Source organism: Podarcis pityusensis (genome assembly GCF_964106645.2).
Source record: "Podarcis pityusensis genome assembly, chromosome: 3".
NCBI lineage: Eukaryota > Metazoa > Chordata > Lepidosauria > Squamata > Lacertidae > Podarcis > Podarcis pityusensis.
Window position 1 is genome coordinate 84,742,866 of NC_138026.1, and position 27,633 is coordinate 84,770,498.

General features: G+C 45.4%; 1 protein-coding gene across 3 annotated transcripts in view; it reads left to right on the forward strand.

The window, feature by feature from the left end:
- The window catches only part of SLC29A1 (solute carrier family 29 member 1 (Augustine blood group)), a 91,302-nt gene extending 68,027 nt beyond the window's left edge, over positions 1–23,275 (forward strand). For all 3 annotated transcript variants that reach the window (XM_081000240.1, XM_081000239.1, XM_081000241.1), the window contains exons 3-13: positions 6,104–6,185; positions 7,202–7,395; positions 7,756–7,895; positions 8,480–8,614; positions 10,241–10,338; positions 10,834–10,930; positions 12,400–12,491; positions 12,630–12,738; positions 14,041–14,126; positions 19,169–19,368; positions 21,832–23,275. In XM_081000240.1, coding sequence (XP_080856366.1) covers positions 6,104–6,185; positions 7,202–7,395; positions 7,756–7,895; positions 8,480–8,614; positions 10,241–10,338; positions 10,834–10,930; positions 12,400–12,491; positions 12,630–12,738; positions 14,041–14,126; positions 19,169–19,368; positions 21,832–21,943 — 1,345 coding nt within the window. In that variant the 3' untranslated portion in view covers positions 21,944–23,275. The remainder of the gene's footprint in view (positions 1–6,103; positions 6,186–7,201; positions 7,396–7,755; positions 7,896–8,479; positions 8,615–10,240; positions 10,339–10,833; positions 10,931–12,399; positions 12,492–12,629; positions 12,739–14,040; positions 14,127–19,168; positions 19,369–21,831) is intronic.
- The last annotated feature ends 4,358 nt before the right edge of the window (positions 23,276–27,633 follow it).

Consider the following 27,633-nt stretch of genomic DNA (forward strand, 5'->3'; position numbering starts at 1 on the left):
AATACCAGGAACATTGTTGATATTTTGGAACTTTTACAAACTAATATCAATACGAAAGCTGTGTTAATTTTTATCGACGCGGAGAAGGCCTTTGACAACATTTCTTGGATGTTTATGAAGAGAAACCTGGAAGGGATGGGAGTGGGGCGGGGGTTTGAAAATGGAATAGAAGCAATCTATTCTGAGCAAAAAGCTAAACTGATAGTGAACAATGTGGTGACAGAGGAGTTCAAAATTGAAAAAGGGACACGACAAGGGTGCCCACTATCCCCTCTTTTATTTATTTCAGTCTTGGAGGTGTTACTGAACATGATTAGGGAGGACCGGTCGATACAAGGAGTACAGGTCGGAGCGAAACAATATAAACTGAAAGCTTTTGCAGATGATTTGGTTTTAACATTACAGGAGCCAGAATCTAGTACAAAAAGCTCAGATTAAAGAAGTTTTTAAAAATGATAAGAAACTAGGGTTCCAGGTGGAGAAATCGAAATTAGAAACAGAATTGCTAGAACCAAAGATTAAGGTACTTTCAAGGATGTATAACTTGCTGTTGAAATGGAATACACAAGACGAAACGGTTAAATCGGCTATGATAAGGTGGGCACAGGACATTGGGCATAATATCATGTTTGAGGACTGGGAGAGGCTATGGAGTAATGGATTGAAATTTACTGCATGTAACGCTCTGAAAGAAAATGTAATGAAAATGATTTATAGATGGTATATGACCCCAGTCAAACTTGCCAAAATTTACCACCTGTCTGATAATAAGTGTTGGAAATGCAAAGAGTGCGAGGGAACGTTCTTCCACCTCTGGTGGACTTGCCCTAAAGTGAAGGCGTTCTGGGAAATGATTTATAATGAACTGAAAAAGGTATTTAAATATACCTTCACTAAGAAACCAGAGGCTTTCCTTTTGGGTATTGTCGGCCAAGGGGTGGCAAAGAAGGACCAGACATTTTTTATGTACGCAACAACAGCAGCAAGGATACTTCTTGCAAAACATTGGAAAACTCAAGATCTACCCACACTGGAAGAATGGCAGATACAACTGATAGACTACATGGAACTGGCTGAAATGACCGGCAGAATCCGTGACCTGGGAGAAGAGAGGATTGAGGAGGACTGGAAGAAATTTAAGAACTATTTACAAAAGTATTGTAATTTGAGTGAATGCTAAATAAGATGCTAGATCAAAATAACTGAGCACCACTAAATTTAGAAGTTTTTAAGAAAATAAGTAAGACTGTGAAATTTAGCTCCTTCTGAGAATTATAAGATTACGAAATATAGAAGGGATATAAGAATTTAAATAAGATTATAAATTGCTGACCAAATGTTACAACGATGAAAGTGGGAGCGGGAGATGTGAGGAAGTCCAAAGAAAATGTGAAAATATGTTAAGATCAATGTTATATTGCTTATTATGTTTATTTTTATTGTAAAACCTAATAAATTGCTTTAAAAAAAAAAACAGAATCTAGTACAAAAAGAGTATTAGAACTGATTTATGAGTTTGGTCGGGTGGCGGGATTTAAGTTGAATAAGCAAAAAACCAAGGTTTTGGGGAAAAACTTGACATCTTTAGAAATAGATGGGTTTCAGAAGGAAACAGAACTAAGTGTGGTAAAAAAAGTGAAATACCTAGGGGTTCACTTGTCAGCTAAAAATTTGAATTTATTTAAAGACAATTATGAAAAATGCTGGTTGGAAATCAAAAAAGATTTGGAAATCTGGTCAAGATTGAAACTTTCCTTGTTGGGCCGAATTGCTGCTATAAAGATGAATGTATTGCCGAAAATGTTATTTTTGTTTCAGACCCTACAGATTGTGGACAGAGTGGAATGTTTTGGAAAGTGGCAGAAGGATATATCCAAGTTTGTTTGGCAGGGCAAAAAGCCCCGGATAAAGTTTAAAATATTAACTGACTCGAAAGAAAGAGGGGGGTTTGCCCTGCCGGACCTGAGATTATATTATGAAGCTGCGGCCTTCTGCTGGATGAAAGATTGGTTATTACTTGAGAACACTGATGTCCTAGATCTGGAAGGGTTTGACAGTGCTTTTGGTTGGCATGCATATTTGTGGTACGACAAGGTAAAGGTTCATAAAATGTTCAAAAATCATATTGTTAGAAAATCAATATTTATGGTCTGGATAAAATACAAGGACTTATTAGAAGGTAAGACTCCGAGGTGGCTTTCACCAGCAGAGGCCAAGGCCCGGAAAAAACCTAATATGGAGGTTGGTTGGCCGAAATATGGGGAAATTATAGAAAAAGTAGGAGAAACTTGGAGACTGCAGAGTTATGAAAAATTAAGGAATAAGGTGCAAAATTGGCTTCACTACGCTCAAATTCAAGAGGTTTTTAAGTTGGACAAAAAAATAGGTTTCCAGGTGGAAAAATCGAAACTAGAGACAGAATTGTTGGAACCAAAGACCAAGGTACTTTCGAGAATGTATAACTTGCTGCTTAAATGGAACACTCAGGATGAGACAGTCAAATCAGCCATGATAAAATGGGCTCAGGACATTGGGTACAACATTATGTTTGAGGACTGGGAAAGGTTATGGACCACTGGTATGAAATTCACGGCATGTAATGCCTTGAAAGAGAATATTATGAAAATGATATACAGGTGGTACATGACCCCAGTCAAGCTTGCTAAGATATATCATTTGTCTGATAATAAATGTTGGAAATGTAAGGAGGCTGAAGGGACATTCTTTCACCTCTGGTGGACTTGTCCAAAAGTGAAGGCCTTCTGGGAAATGATATATAATGAGTTAAAGAAGGTGTTTAAGTACACCTTTCCCAAGAAACCAGAGGCCTTTCTATTGGGCATTGTCGGCCAGAAGGTGTTAAAGAAGGATAGAACCTTTTTTATGTATGCAACTACAGCAGCAAGGATTCTCATCGCAAAATACTGGAAGACCCAAGATTTACCCACACTGGAAGAGTGGCAGACGCAATTGATGGACTACATGGAATTGGCCGAGATGACTGCCAGGATCCGAGATTTGGGAGAAGAAGCAATAGAGGAGGATTGGAAAAAATTTAAAGATTATTTACAAAAAATTTACAAGTTATATGAATGTTAAGAATTCGCATGATTAGGGAAATTCAGCTCCAGCAATAAGATTAAGGTATGGGAAACTAAGTTATATAAAGGAAGGACTAATGTTTAAAAGAATATTATATATGTTATTAGTATAAATTGAAAATAAGTATTTTAAACGTAAACCACAAGTATTTGAAAGAACAAAAGAATGTACGAAATAAGGTTATAATTTGCTGAAAAATTTTATTGTAAAGAACGCACGGTGAGGGAGACGTGGGGAAGTCCGGTTGGTTATGAAAAAATGCTTTGAAAGGATGATTTTTTTCTTTTTCTTTTTTTTCTCTGTTATTTCTTTGTATAACTGACTTTGTATTTCTATTTGGAAAAAAAGCAATAAAAAATATTTTAAAAAAAAATAATCAGGGATCACTGCTGACAGCTACTTTAGACCACCTTTAAAAATAACGGTTTTGGTGGTCCAGCTTGTGCCCATGCAACTTGGTCTGGGAGTCACTGTGACTTTAATGTCCTACAATACCCTGGATTGATGCGATCTCAGGGGCATTGTGGGTAATTTTAAAGGTGCAGACATCCAGACTGAGCTGCCTGCTCATCAGAGCATGGCTGCTGCCTACTATGGTCACTAGGTAAGTCTTCTACTTACCTAGCAGACTTACCTAGTGACCATGGTAAACCAAGCACTAGGGCACTTTAACAAAGACCCCCCTAAAACCCGGAACCAGCTTTGCTAGCACTGTACGAAACAGCCCCTTCTTTTCCTACACCTTGATTTTGATGTCACATGACACATTTCCCCACATGGAAATAGGAAGCTGCTTTTATATAGATTCAAGCCAAGGAGCCATCTAACTCAATACTGTCGACACTGACTGGCAACAGGTCTCCAGAGTTTCAGGCAAGAGTCTTTTTCAGCCCTGCTTGGACCTGAATTGAACCCAGGACCTTTTGTCTGACTTATTGTATGGGAAACGTAGTGTGAGTGTTTTGGATGACTGGATATATGTTCCGATGACTGCACTGATGTCTCTTAAGAGACTTCCTTGTTCCGAGGCAGGAGCAGCAACAAACAGAATCAATTGGCAGTGGGAAAGCTGTGGCAGTCCCTTTTAGAAAATGAGCTCTGTCTCTTTGCCTGCTTCTGAATCTCTTTCTTCCTAGCTTTGTTCACCACGAACTTCTCACTTTCTGACATAAGGCAACATGCTTAGTGCTGAGGGCTCCTGGCACGAGCTTAGGATGAGCCACAGAAAGCAATTCCAGAGCTTGAACAAAGCCTCTGTGCTCTTTCTTCCTAAATGGAAGCCATGGCAATGCTGCTTGCCAGGAGACCATGCATAAAATAAATCACATTTTTACACCATTCCCCTTGCTGTACGTACCTTGCCTCATTTTAGCCACCACCCAAAACCTCCTTTGCCACAAATCTAGTACTTTATCCTCTGCTGAACGTGTGAGCATTGTTGTATGAATGATCCTAAGAGATTGGGCAAGTATTCTCCCACTCAACGCTTCTGTGACTCTCATAAAAGATAGCAAAGAAGGACCCCCCCCTCCTGTGTTTCCATGCTTGGTGCCTGAGTGCTTTGGAAGATCACATATTTACTCAATTTTAAAAAAAAATTTGGTCAAGCACACTTACTCATTCATTAGCCCAGGCAAACACATGCTTAAATTTATCTTGCCGAAATCAACAGGACTCTTAACTGTAGCTGCATCGTACAGTCATTTGTTTAGAGCTACAGATGGTCCATCCCAAGTCTCGAGATGAGAATTATTTGTATACGAGATGGATCCATGTCCCTAACAAGCTCACATATTAAGTTTGAAGGACGGGGAGGAATGAAATGAGAATAGTACTGAAGTTACCTCACAGAGTCTGGCGAGAACTAGCAGAGCAAAGGATCTTGAAAGGATTTATATAGAACCTTCCCTGGCCTTGTGCCTCTGGATGTTTTGGACTCGACTCCCATGATCCCTGACCATTGGCCATGGTGTCCAGGGCTGATGGGAGTTGTAGTCCCAAGCATCTGGAGGCTGGGAAAGGCTGATTTATATTGTACTCAAGAGATTCTAATAAGAATCTACAAGTTGCCCCTTACTGGCTCTGGGGCTATATATAGCCTGAAGGGCATGTTTATAAAAACGGTTGCTCAATTTCCCACCACTGCAGCCTCGATACCAACATATAAACATCTTGTTGAAAGATGAAGGTCTTTCAGTAGGCTCTCAAAATCAACAGAGATGGCACCTTTTTAACATGCAAGTAGAGGAGGTTCCAAGGGGTAGGTGCTGCAACCCTAAGAACCCTAGATTGTGTGGAATGAACCTCCTGTTGTGATGTAATCTGCAGCAAGCACTCAACTGCAGAGTGCAACTGTTTTGTGTTGGCGTCAACCCAGATCAGCCTATTGGTTTCCTTTGGTTACTAGCGTTCCGGCACGGGATAGTGGGACTCTCCAAGTGAGGAAGGAGCAAGATGTGACTGCCCTGCTGGTTGCTGCAACAGCATAGCTTACTCTCTAGCTCAATCAGTACTTAATTTCAGGGTCTTGGGTTCAAGCCCTACGTTGGGCAAAAGGGATTTGGACTGAAATGAACCTCATGGTGCCTTTCAATTCTACAGTTCTATGATTATTTATTTATTTATTTATTTATTTTCTGCCCCAAGGGTAGCATTTTATTTATTTAGTAGAAAATTAATTTATTTTCTTTACTCCAAGGGTTCTCAGCCTCCCCCTTTTATCCTTGCAACATCCCTGTGAGATGGGTTAGATTGAGAAATGGTGGGCTTCGTGGCTGAGTCACAATTTGAATCCAGGTCCAACAATCTCTTAGTCGTTGCACCACACTGGCTCTCTGGCATGTTTAGCACCTTTTGCACTTACAGCGTTTCTAACCTTTATTTAATCCTCGAGCGGTATGCAACAGTTTGAATGGCAATATAGAAATGTCTTAAATGGCTAGGCTGTCCCTTGTCCAGGAGCTCCCATTTAGTCCTCATTGGTTGTTCTTGTTTCTTGCAGGTATAAGGCTGTCTGGCTGATCTTTTTCATTCTTGGCCTTGGGACGCTTTTGCCATGGAATTTTTTCATGACTGCTTCGGGGGTAAGTTCAAGGGAGGTGGGAGCCACTTGTGTATATATAGTTGATGTGTTTGGTACTATATGCCTTCACCAGGGCTGGCCTAGATCAGGGATTCCCAAGCTGTGTGTCAGGGTTAGTGTGATGCTAGAGGGACTGAAATGCACCTTGAGGAATCAGATTGTTTCTTGGATGCATCCACCACAGCACATTGCTCCACAAGACAAGATTAAGAGGCATGGTGGCTCTGTGTTAGTCCGTGTCCAAGACACTGTAGTCATTTTTACTTCAGTGGGACTTCATTACATCCACTTCCTGTGGCTTGCACCCATACATAAAAGGTAAAGGGACCCCTGACCATTCGGTCTAGTCGTGGCCGACTCTGGGGTTGCAGCGCTCATCTTGCTTTATTGGCCAAGGGAGCTTCTGGGTCATGTGGCCAGCATGACTAAGCCACTTCTGGCGAACCAGAGCAGCGCACGGAAACGCTGTTTACTTTCCCGCCGGAGCGGTACCTATTTATATACTTGCACTTTGACGTGCTTTCAAACTGCTAGGTTGGCAGGAGCTGGGACCGAGCAACGGGAGCTCACTCCGTCGCGAGGATTCGAACCGCCGACCTTCTGATCGGCAAGCCCTGGGCTCTGTGGTTTAACCCACAGCGCCACCCACATCCCATACATAGGAGGTGCCTTTTGATGAGGATTGCTTGATGAATATGAGCAGCGATATGGGCAACTGTTCTGCCCAAACCCCTTCTATCCCAGGGGTAGCACCCAAGGCGAGCCAGCCTGGACCTTCCTATTGGAAAGGTGTTTTATCTTTCCAAGATGAATCTCTTCAAGGCATTTATGAGGATCCAGCCCCCGCAAAAAAACACGCAAAACAGCTCTTTGTTTTGCCGCCATAAACATGGCTTAGCATGATTTAGAGTTGATTATTTTAACAGGCGACAGAAAGCCCTGCTCAATGAAGAACTTAGCAATTACTTAGCAGGGAAGCTTCTTTTCTTCATGCTCTCCTCTGTCCCCTCTCTGCAGTACTTTACTAGCCGCCTGAAGGAGGATACTTACAACAATGTGTCCTCCATTGATCTCCATATGAACATGAATGACACAGAGACTAAGAAACCTCCTGACACACACTTGCAGTCCATATTCAACAATGTGATGACACTCTGCGCCATGTTGCCTCTACTCATCTTTACCTGCCTCAACTCCTTCATCCACCAGAGGTGAGATCTTTGTAGTTTTCTTCCTCAAAGGAAGTCCCACACTTCCTGCTTCGTCCCTCTTCTCCTTTTGGCCCAACAGTTGCGTCGAGGGCAAGACAGCCTTGCCATTTCCAGCGGAAAGGAGCCTCTTTTTGATAGAGTTATATTCATGGTGGATCATGTCCTTCTTCTGCATCTTTGTTGGGCTTTTTAGTTTTCGACAATGATTTCTTAATCATGTAATATGGCTTATGCTGTAACTGTGATGCTCTATTGTGTCATTGTTATTTATTGTTCGTAAGCTCTTTTGGATTCATTTGAATGCATATCAAACAATCAGTCAATTTTCTCTCACTCCCTCTGTCAATGTCAACTTGTTAGGATCCCTCAGCAAGTTCGGATCCTATGCAGCCTGGTGGCTATCCTGTTGGTCTTCCTAGTAACAGCCATCATAGTCAAGATCTCCATGGACCCTTTGTCGTTCTTCACTATCACCATTGTCAAGATAGTCTTCATCAATTGTAAGTGTGGGTCACTTGTAGACTGGCCTTGATATTGACAGAATGGAATATAGACATTTCTCACATGCAACCCTTCACCAACGGAGAGAGAGAGAGATTGAGAGAGAGAGAGCTTGTCTGAATGCAGGAAGGCAAATCCTGATTGCCTTTGGAGGAATGGGAATGTCAGAATTCACAGCTATGACTCTCATAGCAGAAGATATTGTAGGGACTTGGGTAAGGGATTATTTATTTATTTACAAAATTTTATAAAATAGATAGATAGATAGATAGATAGACAGACAGACAGACAGAGGTACTTGGTGTTGAAGTGAGAAAGTAGCTTCTTCATCTCTGTAAAACCTGCATATGGAAACTTAAGGTTGTCTAGGTATTGTTGGTCTTATGGCTTCCATCACTCCTGGCAATTGGCAGTGGAGGCTGTAGAAGGTGTAGTCCTTCCTCAGCAAGGCTGAGTGCGGCATGTTTACCCTTGAGAGTGCATATTCAGGCTGCCTCCTGCTCCTCAGCACTGGGTGGTGTCACAAGATCGCCTCTGCACCAGACCTCTCTGCCACTCACCTCTCTGCCTTTTCTCCCTACAGCCTTTGGTGCCATTCTCCAGGGCAGCCTCTTTGGACTGGCAGGACTCTTGCCTGCCAGTTACACAGCGCCTATTATGAGCGGGCAGGGCCTTGCAGGGACATTTGCAGCTCTGGCCATGATCTGCGCTCTCGCCAGTGAGTATTGCTATACAACCACCCATCTCCTTTCAGCATAACAGCCTGGACTACTTGGGTGGATGAAATCTCAGATCAGAAGAAGCTCTTAGTGTACGTTCTTTTTTTTTTTTTAATATAATTTTTATTAACAAACCAATCAAATCACATTAATTCCAAATTACAGAGCCAAATTTGTAAATTTTTGTTGGGGGTACCCATGCTTTGAGCTCAGAAAGGGATCCATTCATCTCTGTTGCTGCTGCTTTAATATTCACAGTTCTGTCCAAATAGTATTCACAGTTCTATCCAATCTTCTCTTTATTGTTTTCCTCATCTTCTTGTTGTTATCATATATTCCTTTCTTTGTGACCTCTGATAGTCTCCACAAGCGGGTTAAAAACAAACGTTGTTATAGTCCTGTGTGGATTTTTCATTCCTCCAAGAGCCATATTCAAATAGACAGACGCCATTTCAACACTTCCGTACAAAACATTCTTAAAGTCTGCCCATTAATCCTCGCAAGCCTGTCACTCTCTCCTCGATCTTCTTAGGGGGTTCTGCCAGGTCAAACTCATAGTCCAATCTGATAACAAAACCATGGTCTCCTCCCCCTCGATCGTAAATCCTGCAACAAGGCCTGCTTCCTGGCGAGTCTCTTTTTATAACTGCGTCATTCCAAAGGCCTTTCATTCCTTTCCAGATATTCCACAAACCATGTCTTTGATTAGTAATTTATTTCCGCACAGTTCTTAATCACCCCGCTTATAATCAGTTGTTGCAACGATTCTTCTTGGGGGGGGATTGTTAGGTAATGACATAAAAAAAAATAAAAGCCCCCCCCATTCCGTCCCGTTCTGACATACCGACCCTTTGATGTGTCTTCTTCTTGATATATTTTCCTGTTGAATCCAGCCCGTCGCTCGACTTCACAGAGGTCACCTCACATAGCAGTCTCAACTGCCGTTCTTCACTCGAAACATGAGCATTTGCTGCTCTCTAATTGTTTATTTTGAGCTGCTGCAACCAGGCGCGCTATCAGAGACAGCGTCTGGGAGAGCCGAAAACCCACACAAGGGCTGTGCACCTAGTGCCCTCACCCCCTGCATCTTTCGAACTCGGGGGTGATTTATCGGCAACCGCAGGCGAAGGCAGTGTTTCCCCATTCCCTGGGGTAACAAGGGAGGCTGCATACTCCCATATCAGCCTCTTAATTTCCTCGTGTGAGCCGGAGAGATGGTACTGTCGGCCATCTTCCAATGCGCCCCTAGCGGGCCCCCCCTTAGTGTACGTTCTTGAAAGGGCCTTCTCTCCACTGGGGTCTAGCTTCTGTGGTCCCTAATCTTCATGTCCCTTCCCAGTCACAAACTGCAAGGCTTGTCCTTCGCAAATGCCTGTGAAGGACAAACCTTGAGGTTTTGGTATCTTCAAAATCCTTGGCTCTGCGGTCATTATCACTGGTGACCTCCATTGTGTGCGTTGGTTTGTGACTGGACCTCCATGCAAAGGGTTGCAATAGATGACTCCCTGGTTTGAAGCAGGAATCCCAAGGTTCCTAGAAACATAATTTTCAGGTGGCTGCCTCTGCTTTACCCTCAGGTGGGCGGGAAAGTTTCCCCAGTCACCGTTTATTTCCAAATCTTTCAGGTGGCTCTAAACTGGAAGACAGTGCCTTTGGTTACTTCATCACCGCCTGTGTCGTGATCCTAATGGCCATTGGCGCCTATATTATGTTGCCTCGTCTGGTAAGGATTCTCTTTTCTCTGAAATAGTGGGCAAGTGGGCAGTTCCTTGTATTCCTGGCCAATGGGCACCATTTTGCAGGGAGGTGGGAGCAGGCTCTGTGTCCCATTCTCAACAATAGGTCTGTGGAGCCACAAGGAGTCTCAGTTTTTTGCTTCAGAAGAGTTCCCAAGATCACCCAAGAACACCCTCTCACCAGATGTCAAAGAGAAAAACAACTACCAGACTTTTAGAAGACATCTGAAGGCAGCCCTGTTTAGGGAAGCTTTTAATGTTTAATAGGTTATTGTATTTTAATATTCTGTTGGAAGCCACCCAGAGTGGCTGGGGAAACCCAGCCAGATAGGTGGGGTATAAATAAATTGTTGTTATTATTATTATTATTATTATTATTATTATTATTATTATTATCTTTCCCTTTGCCACCACTATGTTATAGTTGTTTTTACATTCCACACCAACACATGTTCTATGCTACGCCCTGGTTTTCTCAACAGGACTTCTTCCGCTACTACTCCATGAAGGATAAGACAGAATATCGGACCCATGAGGCCTACTCTGAGGTGGAAACCAAGATGGACCTCATCAAGAAAGGTAAAAGAAGGAAGAGATGATGGGCTGGGAAGTATGCTTCCAATTCAGTTATGGGGGTGGGGGTCCCCACCAGCACTTAGTAACAGTCAAAATATGCTTTAGTACAGGGCTGAGGAATCTGTTGTTGGGCCGCAACAGAATGGCCAATGGTCAGGGACAATGGCAGATTTTATCCAACATCTGGAAAGCCACATATTCCTCATCCCTATTACAGAATATATGCAGCAAATGATAACTCCTCTAACACACCAGTGGCCCGCTTTATTTGGGCAATTCCCCAAGGTAACATTAGGAGTACCTTTTGCCATCTATGGCAGGTCTGCCAACTATATGGCCACCATGGTGCAGGAATAGCCAGGCTACAATGACTCATGCACTGTAACCGCAAGACGCTGTTATTGCTATGCGCTCGATGTGGGGCTACCCTCGCACATCGCCTGGCGCAAAATGCTGTGGCTGCATCGCTGAGAGGGAGAGGCTACTGCCAGCCCATAACTCATTGCAGTGGCTGCTCATATGTTGCAGGACCAGGTTCAAGGTTCTTGTGTTAATTTACCATAACAACTCAGCTCCAGGATATCATAAGGGGCCATCTGATCTTTTATATCCTGGCTCAAACACTGAAATCTTGAGTGGAGCCCCTGTTGGTGGTTTCCCATAGCTCAAATGCACCCCTCGTGCATTAGGACCCACAACACTGGATGCATAGCTTCTATCTATGGAACTCCACACACACACACACAGAGAGAGAGAGAGAGAGAGAGAGAGAGAGAGAGAGAGAGATTGAGAGAGAGAGATTAGACCTCCTTGTTGAACTTCAGGCACATGGCAAAGCCTTTCTTACTACAGAAGGAATTGTAGGGGAGTGTTTTGGATTTATGACACATTTTTACTTTTTTATTCTCCGCATGGTTATTCTCCGTATGATTTATCTGCATAAATAAATAAATTACATAAGCCACGGAACCCTTATGCTCAACTTGTATCCTATTCCCTGTTTTGGAACGATGGTCTTCATTGATGTGCACTGTTATAATCTCCCCTCTTCTACCAACCAACCCAGCATTTCTCGCTTGAACATTGGCCGATAATGTAAACATTTGAATATCCCTAGCACGGGGAGTGGGGAAATTTGTGGCCCTCCAGATGTTGCTGGACTCCAGCTCCCGTGATTCCTGGGAAGCATGGTCAATGGTTGGGATAATGAGAGTTTTAGTACAGTGTCGTCTAGAGAGCCACAGGGTCCCTACCCCAGATCTGTTAGTGCTATGTTAGGATTTTCTTTATTATTGTTTTAACTTTTGTGGGCCAGTTATTAACAACCTCCTATGAAAACTCATAATAAAAACAAGTTTAAAGGAAGTTTGAAGGTGCGTCCAGCAAATACTCAGGCATAGTGTACTTTATCAGAAATTATCATAATTTTAAAAAGTGTGAGAAATCATTCTAAACATTGTCTTTTTCTGCAGATGACCTCAATGGTGTGGAACCTCCACATGCTGCAAATGGGGCCTCCCGTGAACCAGACCACAACCCTTCAGTACTGAGCATTTTCAAAAAGGTATTGGAACTTAGAATGGGCCTTGGAATAGTTGGCTCTTCCGAGGTTAGGCCTTGGAATGGGCCTGTCCCACATGTTTCTGGGGTTTTCTTGCCCTGAATTTGTCTTCATGTATACCTATTCCATTTTCTTCACCAGATCTGGGTCATGGCCGCTTGTGTCTGCTTTGTCTTTACTGTCACTATTGGGGTCTTCCCAGTTGTCACTGTTGAAGTAAAACCAACCATTGCGGGAAAGACACTTTGGGGTAAGTGAAAGTGCACTCCATTGGAAGTGGCTGGGATCAGGACTATTGATGGCCAAACCCTGGGAGATTTTGGCAGACTAAAAATACATGAATAGCCCACCCTTCATTTGTGGGGCTCAGAACTCCTTACATGGGGACTCCTAGGCAGCCTTTTATCCAGGAACTAACCTGGCTGGTGCCTGCTTAGCTTGAATGAAGTTACACCACCATCATACCATCATCAGCTGTAACCCCATAAAGCAGCCTTCCCCAACCTTGTTCTCTCCAGATGTTTTGGACTACAACTCCCATCATACCCATCCAGCATGGCTAGGGCTGATGGAAGTTGTAGTCCAAAACTTGTGAAGTGCATTAAGTTTGAGAAGGCCGCCATCAACTGTGGGTAAGAGCAGGAGGGCATTAAGTGTGGACTGGGCAGGTTTAGCCTGGAGAGCTGAAAGACTTTGAAGGGAGGATTATCTGTTGGAAGAAGAATATTTGATCAACACTGACTAGGGTGGAAACGGGTCTGAAAATTAAATGCATCCTTCCTGTTCTAAGTTTCTACATCCTGCTTGGACAAAACATGCACGTTTTCTTATTTCTTCTCATCATACCTCTCTGCATTTACACCATGCATTCATGATACAACAGACTCTGTACAATTATCGGCGACATTATTTGTTGGGAAAGGAATAGCAGAGGGCTGTGACAATCCATGCATATTATATAGATAAGTTCTCATGAGCAGTGAGCATGAAAAGTATGCTAAAGAAGGGAGTATGATTTCACAGTGGAGAACAGAGAAGATTTCAGAGGGTGTCTTATCGGGGTAGGAGGAAGCTATGCCCACCTCCTCGGCTGCCTGAATTCAACTCTCTTCGAAGATGGAGCAAACCTTTTGCTGCTTTGATAAGACAGAACAGTATCGAAAGGGAAAGAATGAAGGAAATTTCCACAACCACCAAGTCCTGCATGTGGGATGCTCTTCCCCCAGTCCTTAACCTACTATTTTGGGAGGGGTTGTGGTTTTTTTGCATGTATCTCAAAGGGCTGAGTTTTCTTCACCAGTTTGACACCACTCACTAGTGTTCCCATAGTGACTGGGTACAGGAACAGACTGATCCATGGCTGCAGGGCTCATTTCATCAGCAGCATATTCCATGTTCAAAGAAGGCGGAAGTGTGTGGCTTACATGCACCTCAAGCATTCTGTACCATTTGCCTGGGCCTAGCCCTGGGGCTTGCTGTCGCTCTGTTTGAATATAGCAGGGGACTGAGGTCCTGGAACTGATTCCTCCTCTCCACTTCTTTCTCTCCTCAGCTGATTACTTTATCCCAGTCTGTTGTTTCCTGACGTTTAATGTCTTTGACTGGGCAGGTCGGAGCCTTACAGCTGTCTGCATGTGGGTGAGTATCCACTAGAAAAGCCATTGGTATTGGCTTAACCAGACAGAGCCTACCCTTCCTAAAGCTCATTAAACGAGTTAGCACAACAGCCAGTCATGTTTCTGAATACCAGTTGCTAGAAACCACAGGAGGGAAGGGAGCTCTTGTGCTTGAATCCTGCTTGCGGGTTTCCCGTAGGGATCTGCTGGCCACTGAGAGAACAGGATGCTGGCCTGATCCAACTGGCTCTTCTGTTTTTATCAAGAAAAGGCATGTTCATGTGAAGTCGAGCTGGGATGGGTAGAAAGTTGATTGGGATCTATACTTGTTGATTTTGTGGGAGATTGGATGGGCAAAGATTTCTGGCTTGCAATTGTTGAACAATGGCAAACAACAAAACTACCTTTTGAAGTATATTTAAGCTGCTGAAATGAGCGAACCAGGAATGGGCTTTTAGGTGAAAGGACTGTGTGCTCAGTTCAGTTCCAGTACTGAAAAACTAAATTCCTAAAGTGTGCTTTGAGGCACCCTGTTCTCTTAATTTTAACTGCGTCTTTTGCACTTGGCTCTTGAATCTGTGGGGTTCTAGTGAAAACACAAATTAGATCTGAGAGGGCCTGAATTCTACATACCCCTGAAGCAGGGGGCTGAAAAAGGATGTCCATATACTGGACCCAAGTTGAATACAGAGACTCAAAAACAGCCATTTCCCCCCTACTTTTATATTTCATTTTTTGGGTCAGGCTCCATTGGCTTTTTAGAAACTTCCTGTCTTTCCGTCTGAGATATGCGGGTATTATTTCTTCCATTTTTTATTATTATTTTTTTTGCCTCCGAATGAGGGCAGATGGATTCACAGTTTTGTATAGAGTAGTAGAGAATAGTTAGAGCTGAAAATAAGTATCTGTAGAGAGAATGTGCCACAAATGGAGCTGAAGGAATAGCCCTCACAGCACACTTTCTCTTGCTTCTTGAAGTTGTGGTTCATATTAAGATGCCCCTCTGACTGGATTGAGCATAGTCAGTTTCACCTCATGGTCCTCTGCGGAACATGCAACATATTGGCCTGGCATCAAGGGTTGACATGGGTTGGGCATCTGCCAAGGGGTCACTGCCCAGAGTCTCACTGGATCCTTTGCCACTCTCCATCATTACAACCAGCTTTATTGTTCAGCTATGTCTCGCTCTGGCCCTGTAGTTCTTATGGTTTAAGGTTAAGGAGAGGCAAGTTGAGCTGAGCTGCCTGACCGTCGTAGACCAGGAGATGCCAGGCAGTGACAGAGGGGTGAGTCAGTGTGTGTTGTGTAAGCTTTAAGGTACCACAGAAGGCCACAGTTGCTGTGGAGAGGAATAAAGTGTCTGGGAATAGTGAAGGAAGGGGAAAGGGGTGTAAAGGAAGAGACTTCAAAAACAGGAGGGAAAGTGGGAGGCAAAGCTGATGCTTGGCTAACCAGAGACATGAGCAACCATGGAAAGAATAAGAAGTGCAGAGGTGGGGAGGGAAGAGTCAAAGACAGCTCATGGTTTTGCTTGGCACATGAAAGAGGCACACCTCTGTGTCCCCCGCCCCCATGTATGCGGCTTGGAGAAAAACACCTCACCGATTGCAGACTCTAGTAAACAAGCCCACGCTTGCAGTCTCTCAATGAGCAGGCTGTCTGGTACAGCACAGAGGCGGCGTGCTGGGGGCCAGTCAACAGAGAAAGGGCTCTGGCAGCCCAGCCCAAGATCTGTGGATGGAGGGTTGTGAGAAGCAGGTTTCCTCTTGGGCCCCTCTGCAAGATGAGCACCTGCACTACAGCTCACCACTTTGGCCTAGGCCCCCGCAGTTCAGATAAATATATTGGTGCACACCAGTAAGAGACCCCATCCTGGTCTAAGTCAATAGACCTCTGTGGGAAGTCCGAGCCCAACTTCACCTTTTGCTTCTCTCTGTTGGCTGCTCTCCCGTTTGCCCATGCAAAGAGATGGATGTACAAATAATGCTTGCAAAACAGCAGTGTGGGAAGTCTGATGCCACAGACTGCCTCTTTGTATGTGGTTTGAGCCTCATGATCCACCCAGGCCCCTCATTTCCTCTGGCAGATCCATTTTCCTCCTGCCTCCTCTTTTGGCAGAACTAATAGTTGTGTTCGTTCACCACAGCATGGTCAACACCGAGGTGGATGGAGGGCTGCTCGCCCCACTGTTATTGAAGTGCCTAGATATAGGCCCATCCAGCTTCTCATGTTTTGATAAGGGACCAGTGCCAATTTGGCAAACCGGGACTAGTTAAACCCCAGGAAGTCTAATTCTGGTCTTTATAATGTCATGACCCATTTGGTGGAAAGTTCTCCAGTAAATCAGGACTAAGAATTTGATCTCTGCTACAGTATATAATTCTGCCTTTGTGGGTGATTCTCCCCCCCCTCCCCATTTTTGGAAAAGTTGGGACATTCTGTTGAGGTCTTAAGGAAAGCTGTACTGAATCAAGACCCCTTAGCAGTTGTGCACGCTAAGCCATTTTGTCAACCTAGGCAGTATTTTCTGGCTCTTATTAGTATTGTACATGGAAAAATAATGGAAATAGTTCATAAGAACTCTCTCTCTGTCTCTCTCTCTCTCTATATCTATTTAGCTATGTGTGTAACAGTTCAACAACATTTTGGGTGACTGCCAGTAGCTCTGTGTGTGTGAAGCTTTCTTGAGGATTATGCAGTCTTACAGCTAGCTGTATCCATTTAATGTGGGGATTAGGCAGGGGAAGGGAGAGAGAAATGATGGCAAAAGAAGGCAATTTGAAGGTCCTCTAGCAGTCCTGAGCTATGGAGAACCCAGTTTAAAGTACTGTCCTGAACTCTTATCTGTATAACAAGAAGAAGGGAATTAAAGGATCACCTGACCTGTTTCAATCAGGAGTCATGCTTATAGCTATGAGGCAAATTACAGGCCTCATGTTGTCATTGGAAGCCGCCTTATATGGAATCAGACCATCTAGCTCAGTGTGGCCTACTCTGACAGGCTTTGGGTAGGGGTTTTACACAGCGCTGGTACTAGGATTTTAAGCACACGGTTTTCCTGCTTTGCAGCTGAGCTATCGCCTTTCCCCAAAGGCTCAGTCAAGAGAGCTAGGCTGCAAAACATCTCGAGTTTAGATTGTGGATATGCTGTTGTCAGCCAATACTAAGGACGTTCTCTTGGGAGGCTTTTGAACTAGCTGACCTTTGTGCATGGGGTAAGGATCTAGAAAGTATTTTGGAGACTAATGTGAGCATTGCAATATGCAGGCACTTATCAAGGTTTTGCCAGGTCCCCTTGCCAAAGCTCAGGGAAGGGTGAGCTGTTCCATAGTGTGAGTGGCTTTTCCAGCTGCTTTCTTTGCCACGTATTGCATCTGTGGAATTATTGTGCAGCACTTTGCCATTGCCAGCGACCCAAGCAATCCAGGGCAGAAGCGTCCAGCGGCTCTTTCGATCATTTTCCTTTGCTCTCCTTTTGCTTGGGCACAGAGGAGTGTGTCTGTGGAGCTCTGCACAAGTTCTCCCACTTTGGTGGGAGGAAGTGCCCAATGAGAGGGGAAAGTGGGAAAACCCTCAACTTCCAGATGTCCTTTGTGACCTCTGTGGAGTCACTTCTCCCCGTGATTTGGCCGACAGACTGCAACTACACAGCCTAAGGATGCGTGTGAGGAACAGACTGTTCTCTCTGGTGTGTAATTTCAGTGGGAAGATAACAGCAGTTCACAAAACAGAACCCACAAGGGTATGTTGGTAGGCTAGACTGAACATACATGAGATTTGCTGAGCAAATCTGTACCCTCATGGAAACGAATAGACCAAAGGCTCCATGGGGCAGGGACTCATTTTGTATGTATGGGTTGTTGTTTTCCTGATGGTTTCTTTTGGCTCAGGCACGACTTTGTTCTCTTTTCCCTTAGGATCTTATTGTTTTTCTTAACTCCATTTATTATAATCATTTCCCACAAAATAGCTCCTTACTGATGTTTGCAATAAAAACAATTGCGCAATTTCATATATAAAAAAAAATTGTAACAAGAACGCTTTTATATGTAAAAACAGTTTCAAATCTAGTACAGGTACAAACTAGGATAAAGATGTTCAAAATAAGAAATAGTTTTGTCAGTTGCTTTGGTCAACTAAATCACGACTAAACAAGTGCTGTTTTAAATACAGAATAATATTGGGAGCCCACCTCCCCATTTAACAATTGCAGAATTAAGAGCACAGAGCTGCAGTTTGTACTGTTGTATATTCTCAGTCAGCCCAGAGAACAATATGTCTTCCAGTGAGCAGGGAAAAATGAGCAGGGAAGAATGAGCAGGGAGATTCTATAGCATGGAGCCAACGAGATGTGACATATAATGTGTTTGATGTTAAATGTAATATGCATACTCTGAAATATACCTATCTATCTGCTGATGCATCTGATAAATACCAGGATTTCAATAGAAGGGAAGGGGAGTTTAGCCCTTACAACCCAGTTGTAATCCTGACCAAAATTGCTCCTCTGAAGCTACTTGCATTGGGAGGAAATACCAGCAGCTTACTGCTGTCAGGGACTGGACTGAAGGGGGATGAGCTTGATGAGGAATGGTGGAGATCTCTCCCCCCCCCCCCCTTGAAGCTTCCATAGAAGAGGAAGGCAGTATTGAATTACAGCAGTGGTTTGAGGAAGGTCACAGCTCAGAGACAGGTGAACAGAAGAGTTGGGAGAAGAGAAGGAGGAGACAGAGACAGAGCAGCCAGGTGACACGTTATCACTGGAGAGTATTTCTGACCCTGCTTCTCCCAGAATTTGGCATTCATTGAGAGTGCAAGAGCAATTAGCCCCTGGCGGCCACCATAAGGGAAAGGGCTGTTGCTAGGGAGAGGGGAGGAGATCAGTTGGAGCAACGCCATTAACGGGATACAGACTGCATTCCTTTGTCTCCCGCCTTGGTGATTGAATAAACTCATTAGTAAGAACTCTTCCTTGTTTTCTCTGCTTCTTGCTGCCACCGGGGGAGGGATAGAATTCCCTGAAGCCTGACAACTACTAATTGTCTTCTCCTCCATTTCATACAGCCTGGGAAGGACAGCCGCCTACTGCCCATCATGGTGGTTGCCCGTGTGGTCTTCATCCCCCTCTTCATGCTGTGTAATGTGGAACCACGCAGACACCTGCCTGTCCTCTTTGCCCATGATGCCTGGTACATTGTCTTCATGTTCTTCTTCTCCATCTCCAATGGCTACCTGGCCAGTCTCTGCATGTGCTTTGGACCCAAGTGAGTAATCGTCTGAGTGGAAGGCAGGCCTGAGCAAAAAGGCCAAACTTGAACTCTGCTTCTCCTGCTGTATGGGAACTGGCATGGAGTTTGCCTGCAGGGCTATCATTGCAGCCCAAATTGCACTTGCAGCCCAAATTGCAAATTGACTACTAGTCGTCTACCACAGAGGTTTTCAACCTTTTCAAGCCCACAGCTCCCTTGACCAGCTACATTTTTTCTGCAGCACCCCTATGGGGCTCAGGAGCCCTGTTGTATCACCCCTTGCCTGCAGAGCTGGCAACCCCTCACCCCTTTTTGAATACCCTCCCTTGTGGAGTGTTCCTTCAGCCTTCTCTCCTTGGGAGTCCTCTGCTCTCTGAGCTGCACCCCCTGCCCCAAATAGAGGTGCTCCTCACACCGCCCCTCAAGGGCCTGGGAGGAGGATGCCCCCAGCCTTAGCAACCTGACGGAGACTGGCCAGAGGTGAATGTGAGGCCAGCACCTTACTCACCTTAGCAGCCAGCAGTGGGCACTGCTGGGCTTGCATGGCAGAAAGGCTCCCGCCTTCAGCATCAGACACACTCAGCTCCCAAGCAGGTCTTGCACACTGCCTGCTTGGCCTCCTACCAGTCTGTCCATTCCCAACAGCAAGGGCTGGTGGACTGGCTGGCTGGGCTTCCTCACCTGCTTGCTTGCTTCCTCCTTCCGCCTCTGGAGCTTGTAGCCAGGGCTGCTGCAACAAACAGCTGTGCAAGCCTTTGGGAGGCAGAGATGCGAGAGGAAAAGAGGGACAGAGGCCTGTGTTGCCATCATTCAAGGTACCTCAGGGTGCCACGGCACACTGGTTGAAAACCACTGGTCTACCGCATTGGTCCACAGCAATTTCCTTGGGTTCAGGGAATTTTTCGCAGCAGGAGACGGCCTCCAACCACATGGCGAAGCACAGCATTGCCTCCATCTGAAACCACTTCAAAATCTAGGGCATTGTAGATAGACAAAGATTCTATTTGTATCTGCCTCACGTTGCTTCATGTTTCGGTCAACCTGTGTGCATCCCAGTTTTCCACACTCTGCAAAACACTAGATCAGTGGTGGGGAGTTTCTGTCATGTGGGGCTAATTAGGTCTTCCATGCCTTCTCATTTGGTCTGTGAGGCCATTGCAGCCCAGGCACACCCACCCACCCTACTGAGCTGAAGGGGGGGCGGTTGTAGGCACTGAAGAGCCCTGTGCAAAGTGCTGATTCACCCACCTGTCAGACACCTGATGCCACTGTTGCCAGGTGACCTGTATTTTTGCCTGTCCTTGAAATCAAGGCACAGCTTGCAAAGCACCATCAGCTGATTATTGGGCCTTGTGAGGCCTTGTTTGGGTGTTTCAATGATAGCCTACATAATAATAATAACAATAATAGTATGATATTTTATTATAATGTAATGATCTCAGTAATAGCCAAAATATGTACAAAATGCTTTTGTTTTGTTTTGGGCAACCCTAAAATAAGCACACCCTGAAATAAGCTTTCAGCCTCCACCACAAATGATGAATATCAATACCTCCCGACTTCCACTAGATGGTGCTGTCATCTCATTAACAGTCAAAATATGTAGCCAGTCAAACACAATCCCATCCAGGCAAGCAAGAGGCTTTATCAGAGCTCAAGGACACATTACAGTCATGCAAATAAACAAGTTGATGAGGGTGTGGGAGAGGAACAGTGATGTGGCACGGCTGGGGATGGGTGTGGCCTGGTGAGCGGCCCTAGGGCCAGATAGAAAGGACTGAACATTTGTCCCCTGGACCTAAGATTCTTCACCCATGAGGTAGTGGCGCAGCAATAAAACTGCTAGCACATTTGCAAAGCTAAGCAGGGTCCGGTCTGGTTTAAAATTGGATGGGCACCCTGTGTGGAGATTCCTGCATTGCAGGGGGTTGGACTAGATGGCCCTCGGGGTCCCTTCCAACTTTACAGTTCTATGATTCCAGTTAATCTCAACCATCGATAATAATTGCCAGCTCCTTTCTAGTGCTTGAGGCCCCAACTTCAGTCCATCAACTAGATATGCCAAGGTGGGAGCTGCATGCAGGGTTTGTGCTTCCCTTGAGCTCCCTTAGCAGCATAATGTTGGGCCACCTCTGCATTTCTGGTTTGGGATTAGCAAGCTGTTGCCCGGGTTTTTGGCACAGCGCTGCCCATGCACTTGGCACACTGGTGCCTACAGAGTGACGGAAACAAACGAAACCTTAAAGGCAGGCCTCTGCCCCAAGGTGCTTACACTCTTAAATGGGAGAGGCGAAGGGAAGAATATAAGCAAGCCCAGCTACATGCCCCTGGCATCTCCAGGCAGAGCTGGCACACCTGCTGTCTGAAACCCTTTGTTGGGCTGACTCACTGAAAGGACTGTGTGCAAGCAGTTGGTGGCTTGGGTAACAGGGTGTCGGCCCTGAACTGACCAGGTTTTCTCCTTCCTTCCCCCACTAGGAAAGTGCTGTCCCACGAAGCAGAGACGGCTGGGACCATCATGGCATTCTTCCTCTCATTGGGCCTGGCCTTGGGGGCTGTCCTTGCCTTCCCAATCCGACTAGCCATCTAACAGACACACTCTGAGTGCTTTGCGGGCAGAGGATCAGCTCAGAGAGGCCACAGCGCCAGGGAAGATGTTTTGCCTGCTGCCCGGGAATTCACTGCCTTAGCTGACTCATGCACTTCTTGGCCTGCAGTGGGGCTGCGCTAGCGGCCTGGCTCTTCTTCTGTGCAATACGCCCAGCCTTCCCATCTTTTCTACTGCCAGCTGTGAATGACCTCCACTTCCAAGGATTGTGCCAACCCTCTGCGCTCCCGTTGACATCGGGGTATTTGTCTGTCCTGCCTCCCAAACCCAGGACCATTTACCGTGTTTCCTTATGCAGGGATTGGCTTAAGAATGTCTGCCCTACTTCTATTTTTTTGAACGCCATTGCAGTCTCCGCTGCTCCGTTAAAGGGATTCTTCCCCTGCACCTCACTGCCACTTCAGTCTCCCACCCCTGCCTTGGTTGGAAGGACTTGCTCCTAAGTGTCCAAGCTTATCTGGCATCTGCTATCTGATGGGGGAAATCCCAATGTTTTGGCAATAATTAGAGGTTATACCCAGAGTTCTGTCAATCGGGTGTCCTGTCCTGCCTCTGGAAGGCAACCCTTCTCTTGAGGTGGACTTCTGGCACTCCCAAGCCACATTTCCCCAAGGCATAGCTGGTTTCTGTCTATGAAAAGAGCATGGTAAGAGTGCCAAGTCCAAGGAGGAGGCTACCTTGGCTACTCCTGACCCATAACTGGCGGAAGTGTGTGTGTGAATAGAGAGAGAGAGAGAGAGAGAGAGAGAGAGAGAGAGAATATGACTGAGCAAGCCAATGATGGAGAGTATTGCTTTCAACAGCCATAGTCCTGGAGTCTCGAATTACTCCCTTTTACTTTGCCTTTGTAAATATGTGTGTGCATTTGCCATTTTGTATACAAACAGAACATGCCCCGGTTTTAAAACTGCCTCCATGTCTTTGACAACTTTCTACTCACATGGTCACCAGGTGGCAGCACCGAAGGAGTGCATTTTAATGCATGGAATTCAGGAAATGCTATAGTGGATGGCAGACCTCATCCCATACCCTCCCCTGCCCTGGTTGTTTAGAGCAAAGGCCCAAGGCACTTGCAATCCATTCTCAGCTTGTCTCCTGCCCTCCTTGGATTTATAAAGCTCAGGATTGTAGTTGTTTTGTTTGTACTCTGTTTAAAAAAAGGCAATGCTTGTGATATATATTTTTTATTATTTTTTTGGGGGGGGAGAAGCTCATAGTCCTCTAGTGTGTGGAAGAGATTTGTATTATTAAATTAGGAGATGCGTTAAAAATAGGACTGCTTTTTTATAATTAAAAAACATGCCTGGAACCTTATCTTGTGAAAGGTGTGGAGAAAAGTGTATGGGAGGTAAAGGTTCGCAATGAACAGCACATTCCGTATATGCCTGCAGAGAAGTTCTGTTGTAAGTGTGTATGGGACTGCAGAATTGTTAATTATTAGAATGGTTAAATATGAAGAGGGAAATTAGGGGAAGAGCACTTGGATGAGATTGCATCCAGCACTTGGATGAGAGCACAGCCAAACACTACTAGAAGAAATGACCAGACATGTTAAAAGCTTGATGGTGTGTTAGTACTGAACGAACTACAAGGACTGAGTTACCGTATGTTAAATGCTCTGCAGGCAGTTTGCATCATGAAACTCCCTCTACCCCTTTAACACTACAAAGAACAATAGGTAGAGAGAAGTTCGAGGCAGAAGGTCTTGCCTGCTCAGCTCTACTCCAGAAAATAATGCTTTCACAAATTTTCCACTAGTTACTGCAATTTTGTATCTGGAAACTTCAGCTGGTGGGCGGGGGGGGGGGCTGGAGGTGGTACAACATTCAAGGGGGGAGGGGGAGAAGTGTTAAGTATAAGTAGACAAATGTCAACTACAAGAGGTAAAGCTTTCCAAACATTGCTTGTTATTGGCTTTGGCTTCTGAAGGCAATAGTAGAACTAGACCACCACCTGTTGGCCATATTTCTATACTGCAAGGCAAAAGTTGGTTTTTTTAAAAAAGAAGTCATTCTCAAAATATATTTCCCTGAAATTTTATATCCGAGCAAACATTTGAGTCCCATTTTAAGACAGCACTACAATACCCTTGTTGAAATGTAGTGACCAAAACTGTACACAGTATTCAAAGTTTGACTGAACTATAGATGTTTGTATATTGGCATTATGATATGGATAGTTTTGTTGTTGTTCCCATTCTTAGAGATCCTAGCCATAACTGTCAACTTTCAGATTTGAAAATAAGGGATCAGCAGCCTTGAAAATAAGGGGTCAGCAGCCTCACCTGTCCCGGAGACAGTCTACGGGATATCTAACAATCCGGAATAACAGCGGGAAACGGCGCTGGAATAAGGGAATTTCCCGCAAAAAAAATGGAAGGTTGACAGCTATGGTCCTAGCATGAGATTCACCAGTTAAACATTTTCATGGAGCTATCTACTATGCATCTTTTCCCTGGACAGTTACTGTCTGTTCCAATCCCATAATAAGCATCTAGGTAAAGTTAGGATTTTTTGCCCCAACTGTACACTTTCTTACACGGAACTGCATTTTTCACGTTAATAGCCATTCACTCAGTTTGAAGAGATCCTTTTGGAGCAGAGCAGTTTAACATTCAATCTCTCTTCCCAGGGAACTCTGGGAGTTGTAGCTTTCTGATGGGACTATACGCCTCCTAAGTACTCTCAGCATCCTTAATGCACTACATTTCCCAGGATTCTTTGGGGGGGAGCCATGAATTTAAAGTGGTATGATGCTACTTTAAATGTAAAGTGCAGATGGGGCCATTGTTAGTGGGCAGGAGATGCTGGTTCAAATTCCTACTAAGCTATATAAAGCTTAGGGGGCAGCAGCAGAGTGACAGTTTTCCCTTGTATCTATTTTGTCTCTCACATTTATATCCCCCGCCTCTTCCTCCAGGGTTTCCAGAGTGGTGGGCACATGATAGCACATGGATGAAGTTACCCCATTTTATCATCCTCACAAACAGCCTGTGAAGCAGGCTAGGCTGAGAGGTCACCCACAGTGAACTTTCGGGCCACCAGGATTTTGAACCCTCTCATGGCTTGCTGGGCACCTGGCCAAGGCAGCCTCTCTTGCTTTTGCAGCACCAGTTACACCAGGGTTGTCAACCTGGTCCCTACCGCCCACTAGTAGGCGTTTCAGGATTCTAAGTGGGCGGTAGGGGGTTTTACAGCACTTGCTGAATCCTCCTTCCATCAAGCGCTGGTGGGCGGTAAGGAAATTTTACTATCAAGAAAGATGCATTAGTGGGCAGTAGGTATAAAAAGGTTGACCACAGCTGAGTTACACAAACAAAAATAAACACAATTACAGTGGTATCTCGGGTTACATACGCTTCAAGTTACATATGCTTCAGGTTACAGACTCTGCTAACCCAGAAATATTACCTCGGGTTAAGAACTTTGCTTCAGGATGAGAACAGAAATCGTGCTCTGGTGGCAGCAGGAGGCCCCCATTAGCCAAAGTGGTGCTTCAGGTTAAGAACAGTTTCAGGTTAAGAATGGACCTCCGGAACGAATTAAGTTCTTGACCCGAGGTACCACTGTACTATCTGGCCTATACAGAGGTAGGCTAGGCAGAAAGCAGATCAGGATTAATTGGTAATATTTTGGATGATTTTTAGTAATGTCCAAAATGTGTCCCTCCCCACACCAAACTGCACTGTTGAAATCAAGAAAAATTATGTGTGTGGGGGCGGGAAATGCTAGCTGGGTTCAATTCTGGTCCTCACACACACACAAAAATCCTAGATTTCAGAACTATTTGTCGACATTTGCATGGCGCTCTGCTTGCTGGATCTCATGGGTGAGCACACGACGCATTTAAAGCACACCACAACCAAAAAAGAATCCCGGGAAATGTAGTTTAAGGGTGCTGGGAATTGTAGTTTTGTGTAGAGCTAAGCTACAGTTCCCAGCATTCTTGGGGGTCTGGGTGGTTTAAATGCACGGCTTGTGCGTCAGAGGCCTGAGTTAAGGCTCCCCCTGGTGGCCACGCAATGAGCCCGCCGCTGCGTCAGAAGCATTCCCGCAAGGCGGGAAAGCGGGCGCGAGGTAAAAGAAAGCCACAAGCCGAACACAGGGAGGGAGGGAGCGAGGAGCCTCGCGAAGAAACTACTGGAAGGAGGTCGCAGCACAGCCAACCGTCTCCCTACGCCACCCATGCAGAGTACCTCAAGAAAAATAGTCCCCGCACAGCCTCGCCGTCGCACGCCAATCAAAGCCGGCGGACGCGGCTCCGCCTCGGACCTCGAGGGAGCGCGACTGCGCATGCGTACAGCGGGAGGGTTCTCGCAAAGCAAATCTGCGTCTGGGAGCCGTGATTCCGTTCGGGAGCAGCGATTGTCTAAAGTGCCCATTTGGCCCTTGCTCTCCGCGGGTGTTTATAAGCAAACCGGCCCATAGGAAGCACCCAGGTGCTTGAGTTGAGAACGGGAACGCACGCAGCAATAGACGAGAGCGCCTCTGGGCATGTACAGAGTGCTTTGTCCACAGACACAAGGCGGGGGGGGCGGCGGGAAGCGGAGTCAGGGCTTTGGGGCGAAAAGAGTGTGGGGCCCCATTGCCCTGCCTTGGGCTTTCAAACGCAAGGGCTCTCCTTTGATTACAGGAAATGTGTAGTAATCTGGCTATTAAAAGATCTGGGGGAGGCGGGAGAACTGAATCGGCCCCAGAGCCTCTGCGTTTCCTCCCACAGCTTTCTCTTTCACTTAAGAGGGAAAGATCTTGTGGGTCCCACAATGTCAGCTCCAGCCTGAGAGACGAAGCTGTAGTACGGCAAGGACGTTCCTCCTCCAGTGTGTGAGGAGAGGAGCGCAACTCACAATCGAGCACATATCTCTGTTTTCATTCGTGCATTCCAGCTATTTATTAGCTGCTTTTCAGGGCCAAGTCCCCACAAAGCAACATGCGGAGAGAAATTGTAGACACATGGATAGTTTTGTATACGTAAGTGCAGTGGCGTAGCGTGGGTTGTCAGCACCCGGGACAAGGCAAGTAATTTGCGCCCCCTAACCTGTGGATTTTAGCACTCGAGGTAGGGGCAGAGAGCTGTGAGTGCGAGCGCCCCCCCCCAAGATGTTGCGCCCGGTGCGGCCGGCCCCCCCTGCACCCCCCACGCTACGCCACTGCGTAAGTGCATAGGGTCATTTCACATGACTAGTTTTTAAAAGTTTTCCAGCAGATTTCTATGCTTCCAGCTAAACTAATGACACTTGGGTCATTTAAAGCAGTAATCCTGGTAATGTTTCAGTTTGTGCCCTCCAGCATTCAGTTCATCAAGACCTGAAAAGCATTTGAAAGGCCAGTTGAACCTGGTGGATCCTGAGTTAGGATTTCTTTTCCCTGATCCAAATGGAAAGTAATTGGTGAAGCATTTATACACAGGGCCTTAGCTACCAGGGGGCTAGCCAGATTTTTTTACCCTGGGTTAAGCCTCCGGAAAGGTACCATTGAGGCTCCCAGCCTTTGTATGTCTGGATGCAATTGTGCACCCCGGGTGTGCCAAACTAGGTCTTTAACCGGGTGAAATAAAGTCTAGTTTCAGCCCTGTTTCTACACTTGATGCTTAAATTGGGTTTTGGCATTTTCCGTGTTTGTAATTGTAACATTTACATGCATTTGATTTTGAACTGGCTCTCTTCAGCTCTT